The sequence below is a fragment of the Suhomyces tanzawaensis genome (genome assembly GCF_001661415.1).
Source record: "Suhomyces tanzawaensis NRRL Y-17324 unplaced genomic scaffold CANTAscaffold_9, whole genome shotgun sequence".
NCBI classification, from domain to species: domain Eukaryota; kingdom Fungi; phylum Ascomycota; class Pichiomycetes; order Serinales; family Debaryomycetaceae; genus Suhomyces; species Suhomyces tanzawaensis.
Genome location: NW_017963644.1, coordinates 555,422 through 569,021, shown reverse-complemented (window position 1 = coordinate 569,021; position 13,600 = coordinate 555,422). Strand labels below are relative to the sequence as shown.

General features: G+C 48.1%; 6 protein-coding genes across 6 annotated transcripts; 3 read left to right on the top strand and 3 right to left on the bottom strand.

Moving 5' to 3' along the window:
* Positions 1-60: 60 nt before the first annotated feature.
* Positions 61-294, bottom strand: CANTADRAFT_33099 (uncharacterized protein; the record flags this gene model as incomplete). Its single annotated transcript, XM_020208494.1, has 1 exon — positions 61-294. A coding segment is annotated over one exon (234 nt), but the record flags the coding sequence as incomplete, so codon positions are not given.
* Positions 295-818: 524 nt separating this feature from the next.
* Positions 819-2,486, bottom strand: CANTADRAFT_57643 (arylsulfatase; the record flags this gene model as incomplete). Its single annotated transcript, XM_020210718.1, has 1 exon — positions 819-2,486. One exon carries the CDS (start codon positions 2,484-2,486, stop codon positions 819-821), a length of 1,668 nt encoding a protein of 555 aa, XP_020062058.1.
* Positions 2,487-3,367: 881 nt separating this feature from the next.
* On the top strand, positions 3,368-3,754 carry CANTADRAFT_57660 (uncharacterized protein; the record flags this gene model as incomplete). Its single annotated transcript, XM_020210720.1, has 1 exon — positions 3,368-3,754. The coding sequence occupies one exon, from the start codon at positions 3,368-3,370 to the stop codon at positions 3,752-3,754; it is 387 nt and encodes a 128-aa protein (XP_020062057.1).
* Positions 3,755-5,104: 1,350 nt separating this feature from the next.
* On the top strand, positions 5,105-7,758 carry TUP1 (chromatin-silencing transcriptional regulator). Its single transcript, XM_020208180.1, has one exon. It carries the CDS (start codon positions 5,517-5,519, stop codon positions 7,485-7,487), a length of 1,971 nt encoding a protein of 656 aa, XP_020062056.1. The 5' UTR covers positions 5,105-5,516; the 3' UTR covers positions 7,488-7,758.
* A 1,170-nt stretch (positions 7,759-8,928) lies between these two features.
* MVD (diphosphomevalonate decarboxylase) lies at positions 8,929-10,277 on the top strand (the record flags this gene model as incomplete). Its single annotated transcript, XM_020210701.1, has 2 exons — positions 8,929-8,973; positions 9,162-10,277. 2 exons carry the CDS (start codon positions 8,929-8,931, stop codon positions 10,275-10,277), a joined length of 1,161 nt encoding a protein of 386 aa, XP_020062055.1.
* A 791-nt stretch (positions 10,278-11,068) lies between these two features.
* Positions 11,069-13,576, bottom strand: CLA4 (serine/threonine protein kinase; the record flags this gene model as incomplete). Its single annotated transcript, XM_020211304.1, has 1 exon — positions 11,069-13,576. One exon carries the CDS (start codon positions 13,574-13,576, stop codon positions 11,069-11,071), a length of 2,508 nt encoding a protein of 835 aa, XP_020062054.1.
* Between the last annotated feature and the right edge of the window lie 24 nt (positions 13,577-13,600).

Sequence of the window (13,600 nt, the reverse complement as noted above, 5' to 3'; positions counted from 1 at the left end):
AGCGTGACGGAGCGTGATGGAGATGCTCTTGGTTCCTTTGACAGCTGGACTTAGAAGAGCCTCTTCGAAGTTGGTACTGGCAAGAGATGCTGGGGATGCAGTGTGGAACACGTCGACAGTGGAGGGGTTGTTTTGGAAAGCAGCACTGAAAGCATTTGGAGCAATGAAGTCGGGAACAATCTCGTAGCTAAAGTTGGGATTATGGTACAACCCCATAAGATGTTGGCCTTTGGCTTCGGAACTGACTGTACCAACCACCTTATAGTTCTTTTCGAGAAGAGCCTTGACGATGTGCTAAGCAATGTAACCTGTGGCACCTGTAACAAGAGCAGTGGTGGACATTATGAGGTGCAATTATGGAAGTAGCAATATGGATATCCACTGGATGGGGAGGATCTCGAGTGTATTTTATCGTTCCGCCACTGTGGGTAATCTTGCCCTACCAGTGCTATTTGTAGGTGTGCAGATCTTTACGTGGTGCTCATAATAGATCCTGTATATGTTTGCTTGTATTGTTACTTTCTCCACATTTTATTAGGAGAGAGTTCGAGATGCTAAATGCACTAGGATGCACTGTGGAAACATGAACCGAGGTGACTATAGCAGATCATTGTATGAGGGAAATGGGCCAAGATCATTTATGTATGAGCGGAAAGGCTCGTCAGCTGGAGTTAATAGGTCTCCCTCAGCTTCCACACGCGGAACTACATCAATAGTGATCGCCCTACCATATTGTTCGATTCCTAGATCACTTGGACCTAGCACAACTGCCTTAGCTACGCAATGGTCATCTGTTTTTCTGTGTATTTCAACTAGCGTTAATCATATAATATTTTGCGTTCGTACTCGTGATTGAAAAGATCAGTACACTCCACCAATCCTGTCTCTGCAACGTATTGAGTCCAGTGGTTAAGCATTTCATTCAACTTTTCTGCCTGCTCTTCCGACAAGTCACGGGTCTCTCCTGGATCTTTGGAGAGATCAAACAATTGCCATCTATCGGGACCTAAGGGTTTGGGGATGAACAAAGCTTTGTATTTGCCTTTTCTTATTGCCTGCTGTGCAAATAATTCCCACCCAACAACTGAATCTTCGGAATGGACTGTTTCGTCGTCTCCTCTTAAATACTTCAACCAAGAAGATCCTCTAACTTTAGCGACTTTTCTTCCTTGAAATTCTTCACCTGGATGTTCAATGCCTGCAATCTCTAGAATAGTTGGTAAAATATCCATTACTGTAGTAAACCCATGCTTGACTTGTCCCTTCTTTTCATTGTTAATTAAATCTGGATAATGAATAATTAAAGGACAACGAATTCCACCTTCACTGGCCCACATCTTGTACATATAAGATGGTGCCGTAGCTGCTTGTGCCCATTGGTCAGAGTACCATACAAAGGAGTCTTTTTTTCCAATATTTTCCAAACTATTATTGTAATTCTTCTCTAGGTTTGTTTTGAAATTGTCATTCTTCAACGGCAATGCTTCCATCAACATTCCCTCAGCGCCATTATCAGACATGAACAAAATAAATGTATTGTCTAATTCTCCGGTAGCTTCCAAGTTATCAAGCAATCTTCCAATGTTTTGGTCCAACACGTCGACCATAGCGGCATAGGTCTCCATAATTCTGGATTCCACTTTCTTCTCTTCATCACTTAAGTCCTTCCATGCCTTTTCTCTCTGAGTTTCGACTTGATGAGGAACTACTCCCTCTGGAATAATTCCTAGCTTTAATGCATTGGCCAATCTTTTGGACCTCAACTCTTGTGGGCCATCATCATAAACACCCTTGTATTTTTCAATAACATCTTCTGGAGCCTGATAAGGCCAGTGAGGAGCAGTATATGTCAAGAATCCAAAAAATGGTCTTCCATCTCTATCATCATGATTTAAATAGTTAATAAACCTGTCTGTAAAATAATCTGAACTGTAATAGTCTTCTGGGAGTGAGTATGGATCAATAGATTTCCCGTTCTCCTCGAACAAAGGCTTCATAAATGAAGCAGTTTCACCAGTTTGCTCATCTTTAGGGAAGTATTTAAAGTGATTCCCAGCACCTGGCAACAAGGTGAACGTCTTTTCGAAGCCTCTTGCTGATGGCCAGTACTCCTGGGTCAAGCCTAAATGCCATTTGCCCGACAATAATGTATAGTATCCAGCGTCGTGCAATATTTCAGGAAGTGCGACCACCTTAAAATTCAAGTAACCTTCATAGCCGGGCTTTCCCCCAAATCTGTCTGGAAAATCTCTGGCGAACTCAGCCATCTGGCCCAAGCCGGCAATGTGATTATCAGTACCCGAAAGTAACATTGACCTTGTGGGAGAACATGCTGAAGCAGTATGGAAATCTGTAAAACGATATCCCTTTTCCCCAAGACGTTTCAAGTTGGGAGTATCAATTTCACCTCCGAACGCACTCAAGTCAGTGAAACCCAAATCATCGGCCACAATTACTATGAAGTTTGGTTTCTTGTCGATAGTCATCTCAATAATGCTTTAAATAATCGCAATTGACCCTTCAAGACCGGCGAAAGATGTTTACGATCCATTTATAGGTTTCTCCAGATAATTACAATCACGTGTACTCAGATAATATGTCAGATACCGAGATTAGAATTTCGCAACTAATCTCGCCATTAGTATTGCGAAATGTGGCACCAATTATATTTCACAGGAAGGGTTTGCCTTAAACGCGCGCATCCTGCCGATTGGGTATGATTAAGTAATAGACATTCAATGCACTGGAGGTTATGGCTCGGAAACCATGTAGGGCAATTGTTAATACCCTAATTATCATTTACATTTACCGAACTTCGGAGCTCAATGGTAAGTTGCGTCCAAGACCAGGTTTGATATCTAACTATGGCGTTGTTCGATCCTGCCTACCCCTGTGCCTCTTCGATGCTGTTGACTTTGCAGTGTAATGAACCTATTGAGGAAGAAGTCGCATATTGGATGTGTGATACGAAATAGGAATTGCTGTAGCTCCAATTCAACTCGTTCTAAGCACCAGAAAGGGGTGTCTGTGAGATTAGTTGTTGTTAATGTTCAAGAAGTAGACTAAATTCCATATACCAGCCAACACAGACAGCCCAATATTTCCAAAATTCCATCCTATTCCCTGTCATTTTCATAAATTTCTAAAAAATTATCAGAAACAGGTGAAATACGTGTACTTTCGTTGAATCACACCACACCATATCTCCAGCTGATAACAGAAATAAACACCACTAGCAGGAAATGACTTTTCACTGATGTTTGACCTTCTGAATTGTTTAGCTATACCTTCAAACCCCCGAAAATCCTGCACACAACACAGCTAATATCGAACTATTCTCGCACAGGGTAAAGAATTAACCACCACTATGGTATATTTGGGCAATACAATCTTCAGAGGAAAGAAGGAGCAGGAAGCTTATGACAAGACGTTTGCTGGACGCTACCAGAAGCGTCTTCGAGCCAACCACTTCTTGTACTTTGGATTGCCATTCATGTTGTCCATAGTTGCTGGATCTATCTACCTCCAAAAATTCACCTCGATCAAGTGGGAGAGATTTGACGACAAGTACAGACAGCTTGGAGAAGACGAAATGTTGAACTTGATCGAAAACAAGCGTCCCGTGGACAAGAAGAACGACTACTACAGATTGCAAGGGTTATTGACTGATCACTTGGAGAAGGAAGTCAAATCCAACGATGACTACGAAATCGTCCGTGTCAAGAGAAAGAAGGAGGACGAGCCAGTGTGGTGATCAGATAGAAGATGGAGCAGGAGGCGACATTATGCTCAGGAAGACCAAACGCCGGGAGCCCACTAGGAGCCAATGGGCTGAGATGAGCAAAATTCATGTATATAGAAATGTTGGTCTAGCACGCAAATTTAGCAATAGCGACGCAGAGAGTGTAGGAATAAGGCAATTGCTGGTTCGAGTTGTTCAAAGTGACTGCTACGTATAGAAGCGAAGTGTTTCTGTAGAATGAAGGACGTCAGGTGATGCGATGAATTCCGCGTTTCCAATGACGGATGTGAGATGACTGTGGAATTCCGCGCCTGACCCAATTTGGATAGAAGCTACAATATACTCGCAAATTTCGTGTCAGAGAAGCCCCGGTTGGTCTAGAGAGATGATGTGTGAGGGACTCAGAGAAGCTTCAGGCAGTTGTGTCGGGTTTTGATTTTGGGTAGGGGTTAAGAATCGAAATTTTGCCGAAGGTTGTATTGAGAGGATTGCCTCGGGCGGCGGGGGAAGGTCTAACCGCGATTCTGATTCGATTGCACCTTCCATGATTGCCGGAGCGTGGTAGTAAAGATAATTGTATCGAAGCTGCTGCTTTAGTATTACAGATAGGAATCAGTATCATTTTGCATATTTTACAAATTCTAATGGCATTAGAGTGAATATTATTGGTTGGTTTAGCTAATTTCTCTTCGTTTGAAGTTATCGTGTACGGATAGTTTCAAAACCATATAACCAAGTATATCTTAATAATCCTACTTAAAGGTATCTTGTAGGCTAGCAATAGATCCGAGCAATCAGCAATATTTCATTACTGAAATACTTAAATTCGCATAACCCATTATGTCCAATCGAAATTCGTCACCACCAGAATCTCTTTTGATGCAGAGGACTACAGGTTTTTAACAGGAAGCCATAGAAAATTATATGTAGACAATAGCAAGCATGTTCTTCTTTACATTTCTTGTTCTTATTACTACTGGGTATTGGATGTGAAGGTACCAGTCGATTTGAAGTGAATGCAGAAGACCCACCGTCGATGACAATCTGTAGGACTGTCGCAACCAGTAGTTGATTACATAATATGAAGCATCGAAGCAATTGACCGAAGCTGTTATGAATCCAGGCCGTGTTACAGCCTATTATGTAGTCCCTCCACCGCCGATTACGTAAACCAATGAATCCAGGCCATAGCCGGGACCCGGAGGGGATGTCACGTGTGTGCGCATGTGTCCGGGCGCATAGCCACACCCCCGATTCACCCCCTGGCTCCTGTTTGTTTTGTTGTGAGCCGCCGCAACAGGGGGTGCGGTCTCGCCGTCGTCCACCGCAGTGCATTAATCCATTTTAGGAAGGATGGGGTGCGCCGACAACTATCACCGATTTTACCACGAGATTCTGACGTGGACACGCAGCCCGACACTGAGTCCACGACACAGACAGACGACACAGAGGGACGCCACAGACACCCACGACACGAGAATGACTACGACACACCAGCCATGACAGCCACGTCCAACTTCTCCAGCCACGACATTCACCAGCTCCATCCCATCCCCCACAATCGCCATCTCGCCCTCCCACCTATCTCGCTTACGTAACTATCTGCCCCACCCCGTCCCCTTTAAAAACGACGAAAAACGCTGCGAGAAAAAACATCCACCGGCAACTTCATTTTTTGTCCAGGAATCATCCACACCAGCTGGCCACTCGTCCTGTTCACCACCACCTCCGAGCCCAGCCCTAATCTATCCCCTCCCGCCGTGTTCCTGGCATCATGACAGTTTACACCACCAATTCCGCCGTGGCCCAGCAGCAGCAGGCTGCGCAACAAGCGCAGGCCCAGCAGCAGCAGGCGCAACAAGCACAAGCACAGCAACAACAGCAGCAGCAGGCGGTGCAGCAGAGACAGCAGCACCAGCAGCGTCTCAGCGAGCTTCTAGACGCCGTCAAACAGGAGTTCGACTATGCGCTCAACGAGGCGTCCAGCTTCAAGCAGGTCAAGGAGGACTACGATCTCAAGTACAACCAGCAGACTGCAGAAATGCAGCAGATCCGCCAGACGGTGTACGAGTTGGAGATGGCCCACCGCAAGATCAAGGAGGCCTATGAAGAGGAAATCTTGAGGTTGAAGACCGAATTGGAAAATCGCGACAGACAGGCCCAGATCCACCACCAGCAGGCAGCGCAACAAGCGCAGGCCCAGGTGCAGCACCAGCAAGCGCACGCGGCGCACGCACCCAAGCCTAACGGTCAGCACGCGCCCTATGGCGGCTACCCTGGACCGGGGCCCCAGGCGGGCGCTGCGCCCGTGAAGCAGCTGCCAGCGGCGCAGGAAGCGAAACCAGTGGTGGCTGCAGCTGCCGCTGCACCCGCCGCCGCCGACGAGTCTGCACCTGCCGCCAACGAACCTGTCAAGGAACCTGCACCCGCCGCAGCCACCGCTGTCAATGGTGCAGCTGCCCCCACCATCGCTCCCCAGGATACTTCCACCGCCCTCACCGTCATCGACAAGTCCCAGTACGTGGTCAATCCCGCCGACAAGGCGCTCCATGTCAAGGAAATTCCGCCTTTTTTGACCGATTTGGACGTGGCAAAGGCCAGTCCCGACTTCAAGAAGCAGAAGTTGGACTACTACGTGCTCTACAACCCTGCGTTCCAGCGTGACTTGGACGTGGAGTTGGTGCACTCGTTGGACCACTCGTCAGTAGTGTGCTGCGTGCGGTTCTCCAAGGACGGCCAGTTCATCGCTACTGGTTGTAATAAGACCACCCAGGTGTTCAACGTGGAGACAGGTGAGTTGGTGGCCAAGCTCATCGACGACAACAACTCCACGGATGCAGCTGCGAAAACTGGCGCAACCAACGGCGACGCCAAGAACGGAGACGCAGGCGCAGAGGCAGCAGCAGCAGCAGCTGCCACCGCTGCAGCCAACGGCGACTTGTACATCCGTTCAGTCTGCTTTTCGCCAGACGGAAAGCTCTTGGCCACAGGAGCTGAAGACAAGTTGATCCGTATCTGGGACTTGCAGTCCAAGAAGATAATCAAGATTTTGCGCGGCCACGAGCAGGATATCTACTCGTTGGACTTTTTCCCCGACGGAAACCGGTTGGTTTCCGGCTCGGGAGACCGCACAGTCAGAATCTGGGACTTGAGATCGTCCCAGTGCTCGTTGACACTCTCCATCGAGGACGGAGTCACCACAGTGGCCGTTTCGCCAGACGGAAACTTGATCGCGGCTGGTTCTCTCGACAGAACCGTCCGGGTGTGGGACTCCACCACCGGCTTTCTCGTGGAAAGATTGGACTCTGGCAACGAGAACGGCAACGGACACGGCGACTCCGTGTACTCAGTAGCGTTTTCCATCAACGGAAAGCAAATTGCCTCGGGTTCGCTTGATAGAACCGTCAAGTTGTGGAACCTCGAAGGCAGACAGGACCCCCACAACCCTCACGGAGCATCGGGAGCCAAGAAGTCCAGCTGTGAGGTGACCTACATCGGCCACAAGGACTTCGTGTTGTCGGTTTGCTCGACCCCCAAAAACGAATATATTCTTTCGGGATCCAAGGACAGGGGAGTTATTTTCTGGGACCAGCTTTCCGGCAACCCGTTGTTGATGTTGCAGGGCCACCGCAACTCAGTGATCTCGGTGGCGGTGTCGTTGAACTCGCAGGGAACCGAGGGCATTTTCGCCACGGGTTCTGGTGATTGCAAAGCACGGTTGTGGAAGTGGACCAGAAAAGCATAGACGGGACAAAACGCCAGTATGACCGGCCAGGCTCCACTGACAGTCCTCGGGAGCCTGCCTATATTATTAATTCCATCCCCGTGTTCCAAAAAGCCGTGCCTAATTGGGGGTGGATGTGGTACACCTTGTGTTTATTTTATGTATGTAATAGTATCTGTAACGAGAGAGTGTAATGGTAGCTGCGGCTATGTTGTGAATAAATAAAGAAAACAAAATCAGACACTAGACATAGAGACCTTGAGGCAGATAGGCACATTGTGCTTGATAGGAGGATATTTAATCTAACCTAGGTAGCTTATCATCCTGTTGGTTTAACCATTTCCTGTACTCAGGAGCGACTGTATATCCATCATGCCACTTTACAACAGTGACGACCCACTGCTTCATTTTCTGGATAATATGTTGAAATCAGAGTCAGCAGAATTTTCCCAGAGAAGTATGGATGTTTTTACAGATGTCTGGTAAAATCTTCTTATGCATGAAAAAATCGATTACCAGGTAAAGCTTCGTATGTCAGGAAAAACTTACACTTGCCAGGAAAACCTTTCATTTGCTAACTATAACTTTCATATGCCAGACAAAACTTACATATGCCATGTAAAACCTTCCCATGTAAAGAGAAACTTACATATGCCAGGCAAAATGTTCGTATGCAAGATTAAACTTACATATGCCAGAGAAAACTTACATCTGCTGGGTAAAACTTACTTATGCCAGAGAAAATCTTCCTATGCCAGAGAAAACCTTCCATGCTCGATAAAACATCCATACTTCTGATGAAATTATCCAGCCATCTGTCACCGGATGTGGTTTAGTCTATCACCCCCAACCTCCACTAGCGTTGCTTTACGTATACTTCATATCTTGCATGTCTTCAGGCTCAAATAAATATCCGAAAACGGGTTATTGTTCCAAAACGCCTTCGAGTACATGTTGAAAATTTCGATGAACAATCGTAACATTCCACTTCAAAGATGCTTAGGGATGGCCATACACCATAGGCTCGTTATTCTCTAATTAAAATTAACAGTAGTAAAAGAACTTGCTTTTTGGGAGTTACTTCAACTTAGACTAATTTCTCTTGTAAACAGCTAGCTCATGATCACGCGAATCGGAGTTACTTATTATCTACTCTATGCAATGCCTACATCTTTAGGTGCAAAAGAGATAGCTCTACGATGGGGGTTCCTTACAACTTATTCCTCTAATATTACCGAAATTCAAATTTCACAGGCAATCCAGCCTTTTCGCAAGATACTCGCCATTGTCTTGCCATTCCCTGCCATTGCCTGAGTTCCGTGTTCTTCCTAGTCGAAGCGTCCCATCGCCTGCCTCTCCTCGTATATCGTTCATCCTGCACCTAGCATATGTCGTGTACCCACCAAATATCACCACTCTTCTGCGTCCGATACGACACTACGTCCATTTATCCACCACCACCATGACCGTCCATACCGCCACATGCACTGCTCCGGTCAACATAGCAGTACGTAAGCCCCCGAATTACCTACAGGCCTTTTTCTGGATCCTTCTACGCGTCGTGGCGCCCTCTACAGTCCCAGACACGTTAGCCGCCGAGGCTAACATGACAGAGGAGGCTCCAGCAGGTCTCCAGCACCGAAGAAAGCGCTCAAACAGGCACAGAACCTTCCCTCCAGCCATACTAACGTTCAGACCCTCAAGTACTGGGGTAAAAGAGACAAGTCCTTGAACTTGCCCACCAACTCGTCCATCTCCGTCACGTTGTCCCAAGACGACTTGAGAACGTTGACGTCCGCTGCTGCTTCTGCCGACTTCCAGGAGGACCAGTTGTGGCTTAACGGAGCCTTGGAGTCCTTGGACTCGCCCAGAACCAAGGCGTGTCTTGCTGACTTAAGAGCATTGAGAGCTGCTGTCGAGAGTGCCGATGCTTCCTTGCCCAAATTGTCCCAGTACCACTTGCACATCGTGTCAGAAAACAACTTCCCCACAGCTGCTGGCTTGGCTTCGTCTGCTGCTGGATTTGCTGCTTTGGTCAGTGCCATTGCCTCGTTGTACGAGTTGCCTCAGGACATGTCCGAATTGTCAAAGATCGCCAGAAAGGGCTCAGGCTCTGCGTGCAGATCGTTGTTCGGCGGATTTGTTGCCTGGGAAATGGGGGCCTTGGAAGATGGTCTGGACTCCAAGGCAGTCGAGGTGGCTCCTTTGGCCCACTGGCCTACCATGAAGGCTGCTATCTTGGTGGTCAGTGACGACAAGAAGGATACTCCTTCCACCACAGGAATGCAGAGCACTGTGGCTACCTCCGACTTGTTTCAACACAGAATCCACGAGGTCGTCCCCAAGCGTTTTGAGGAGATGAAGAAGGCTATCGTGAACAAGGACTTCGAGACTTTTGGCGAGTTGACCATGAAGGACTCCAACTCGTTCCACGCCGTGTGTCTCGACTCTTACCCTCCCATCTTCTACTTGAACGACACCTCCAAGAAGATCATCAAGTTGGTGCACAAGTTGAACGAGCTCGAGGGCCACATCATCGCTGCCTACACCTTCGACGCAGGCCCCAATGCCGTGATCTACTACGACGAGGCCAACGAGGCCAAGGTGTTGGGAACCCTCCACAAGTACTTCGCCCAGGTGCAAGGCTGGGACAAGAAGGACGCATCTGCTTTGAACGGCGGAGTTGACATCGACGGCGTGGATCCTGAGATCTACAAGGGTGTCTCCAAGATTATTTTGACCAGCATTGGCCAGGGTCCTCAAAAGTCAACCCAGAGCTTGATCAACGAGCAGGGCTTGCCAAAAAACTAGTGTACATACTGCTAATAGACCGAGACCTGAACAGACGAACGTAGATTGAAGGTGGACAAACTTTGGTAGAATTAATTTTTGTCTAGATTATATCGTTTAACGTAGAAATTGAAGATAGATATTCTGAAAATAAGACATACTGTTAACAGACCGAGATCTGACTAGTGAAATTTAAATTTGAAGATGAAAAAACTTGTTTGGAAGAAAAAGATCATATTGATTAATGTAGAGATCTAAGATAGATACTCTGGTCGTGAAGTACACCTCAAAAGACGAGCAAGCACTGCTAACAGACAGATAACTAAGTATGAAACGAAGAATTGAAGACGTTCATATCAATCAACATAGAAATTGAAGTTAAACCCAAATTCATCTCAATTTGGTCCTTTTAGCAAGCACCATTCACCATGGAATGTCCCAAGGGAAGTACAATTTTTTGAATGAGATTGATAATGATACGCATATCATCTATTTATCCATAGCAAGAGTATGTTGGTATGCTTGCTGATAAATTCACTTTAATCTCCCTTGATATTGAATTTACATCTTTCTAGTCCATGTATTTAATTTTTGCCCAATTGTAGGCCATGGTTAATCTTTAGTCCTTTATAGTAATTTACTCATAGTTAATTTTATCTTTCTTCCTTTAACAGCGACCCAATATATCTGGGCTTGGTTTTATCATCTTTCGTCGTTTACAGTACACATCTTTCAGTCCGTAGTTAGTGTTAAACAGTACATAAATAAACAGTTCTGGTGGGACAGCCTCGTGGCTAAACTGGCTTGTCCGTCTAGATGGCATCGTCATCGTGCATGCTGGAGCCGTGGTTCTTCTTCCACTCCAACAAAGGAGCCAACTCCTCGATCTTGCCAGACTTGTGCTGGATGAAGGAGTGCTCGAGTAATTCATCGGTGGATGCTCTATAGCGCACATCCACGCAGAGACAGATCGACAAGAACTTCTTGATGGAGTTGGAAAGAGCCTCAGGTTTCTTTAGCTTGGGAGTACCATTAGTAGCAATCAAGTAAAGTGCCTTCAATGGCTCTTCGTTAAGGTATGGAGGCTCACCCTCGATCATCTCGATGGTCATGATCCCCAATGACCACACATCGACCTTTTCGTCGTATTCCTTTTGTTTGACCACCTCAGGGGCCATCCAGTACGGAGTTCCCACCATGGTGGCTCTCTTGTTGCGTTGGTCCGTCAACTTGGCACAGAAACCGAAATCGGTGATTTTGACATTGCCCTTGGCGTCCAATAACACGTTGTCTGATTTGATATCACGGTGGATAATATGCTTTTTGTGGAGGTGCTGCAAGCCTTTCAAGGTCTCAAAACAGATGGTTGCAATTTGTCTCTCGCTCAACTTGAAGTCGTTGTTCTCGATGATTTCCGTCAACGAGCCTCCTTCCATGTATTCCATGATGACCCACAAGTCGGAGTTGCCTCGCAAGTACGAGTCCAAGAAGTTGACGATATTCTTGTGCTGGGAGTCCTTCATCACCAAGATCTCGTTGATAATCAACTCCTTTCTGGGCTGCACGTTAAGGTCCATCTGCTTGATGGCCACCTTTTGGCGGTTTTCCGTCAGCTCAGCCAAGTACACTGCTCCCGAGGCACCTTGTCCTGCCTTTTCTATGATCTTGAACAATGGCGTGGGGTCGTTGTTGTTGACCACCGTCTTCAACTTGGCGATCACTTGCATGTCATTCAATCTCTCCCGTTCCTTCTTCAACTGCTTGGCAGACTTGACGGGAGCAGGTCCTGTGGCGAGCTGCTTGGGTCCCTCGTTCAGCTCCTTTGGACGAGGCTGGAGTGGTTTGATAGGAGCGTCATTGGCCTGCGCAGGCGATGCTTTGGTGGCAACGTTGAGTGGTTTGATATTAATGCCTGCCTTGGGTGCCTGTTGGCCCGAGCCAGCGTCGTGGTGCTTCTGCACAGGCAGCTGGTGCAGCTTTGCCCCCAAGCCAAACGGCTTGATAAAGTTCTGGTTGGTGGGCGTTCCTGTAGGGGTATACTTGTTGGAGTTGTTGTAGTTGGCGCCAGTGTGGATCTTCAAGTCAGGATGGACCTTGTTCAGCGGCAACTGTGGAGGCACCTGCTTGGGGTGCGCAGGCAGGCTGGATGGAGGAGTGGTGATACCTAGACCAGTAGGTACAGCCGGCTTGAACGGTTTGGAGGCGTTGGAGGCGTTGGAAGCGTTATTGCTACCAGCAGCACCAGTGGGAGGAGGAGGCGCTCTTCTGGTAGGCGTGAGCTCGCTAGCATCGCCAGCGTCGGACTTGTTCAACAAGTTGTTGAGGGGCGAGATGGAGTTGCCACTTGCAGCCTTTTGCGAGGTCAAATGGTAGGGCAATGGTGGCTTGGGGGCGGCTCGACTGGGCACGAACGTGGTCTGGGACGATGCAGAGGGCGGCTGGCTAGAGGCTGGCAGCAGCAGCTGCTGCAACGTCTGGAGAGGTCCTGGAGGCCCGGTGGGGCCCTGGATGCCCTTGGAGGGCGGTTTCGTCCACTCGTGCAAGGCAGCAGGCGTCTTCATGCCCACGGCAGGCGACATCAACGGCGTGGACGCCGCCAGCCCCCCGTTGATGTCGGAGTAGAACTCCAACACCTCGATGACTGCCACTGGGTCCTTCTTCCAGTCCTCGTTGGTGATTTTCGAGTGCTGCAAAAGACTCTTCCAGGTGTCTGGCAACCCTGTGAAGTTACCCGAGGCTGGATCGAAGCCTACGTGCACCTTGTGGGTGAAGTTGATGGGATTCGACACCCCAGCGTTGCCGTTGGCTAGCGTGGTGGCAGTGGCGTTGCTGGTGGCGCTGCTCAGAGCGTTTCCCACCTGGATCAACGGGCACTTGGTGGTGAACGCATCGATCCAGTCCAAGTAGTCGTTGTTGGCCTTGACCAGGATCAAGATCAGCCTGCCATTGTTCTTGGGCACGATTTCGAACGACTGCGCTGTCTTGGTGTAGCCTGTAGACGGTTTGAGCTGGATGCTGCCAATCAAGTTGAGGGGAAACGAGATGTCGGGAGACTCGTTGATGCCAGGAGTGTTGCTGTTGGTGATCGGCTCCGTCTTGTAGAAATTGAGCGTCTTATCGTTGATGACCATGAAGCGCTTGTTCCAGCGGAAGGAAGTGAAGATGCCGTCGTCTTTGACGTGGACCCATCCGGATTGGCGCTTGTTGGAGTTGATGCTGAGCAGGATGGTGCTGTTGTTATTTATGGGGTTCTGGGCGGCTAGCGGAGGCGGAGGAGCCCTTCTGTAGTGCTTGATGTCGCTGTTGTAGATACTGGTCATGGTGGAGGGGCGGCGGTGGAGGGA

Bases quoted from the DNA above. Each gene is read 5' to 3' on its own strand.
- TUP1 (XM_020208180.1), top strand. From the start codon at position 5,517: ATGACAGTTTACACCACCAATTCCGCCGTGGCCCAGCAGCAGCAGGCT.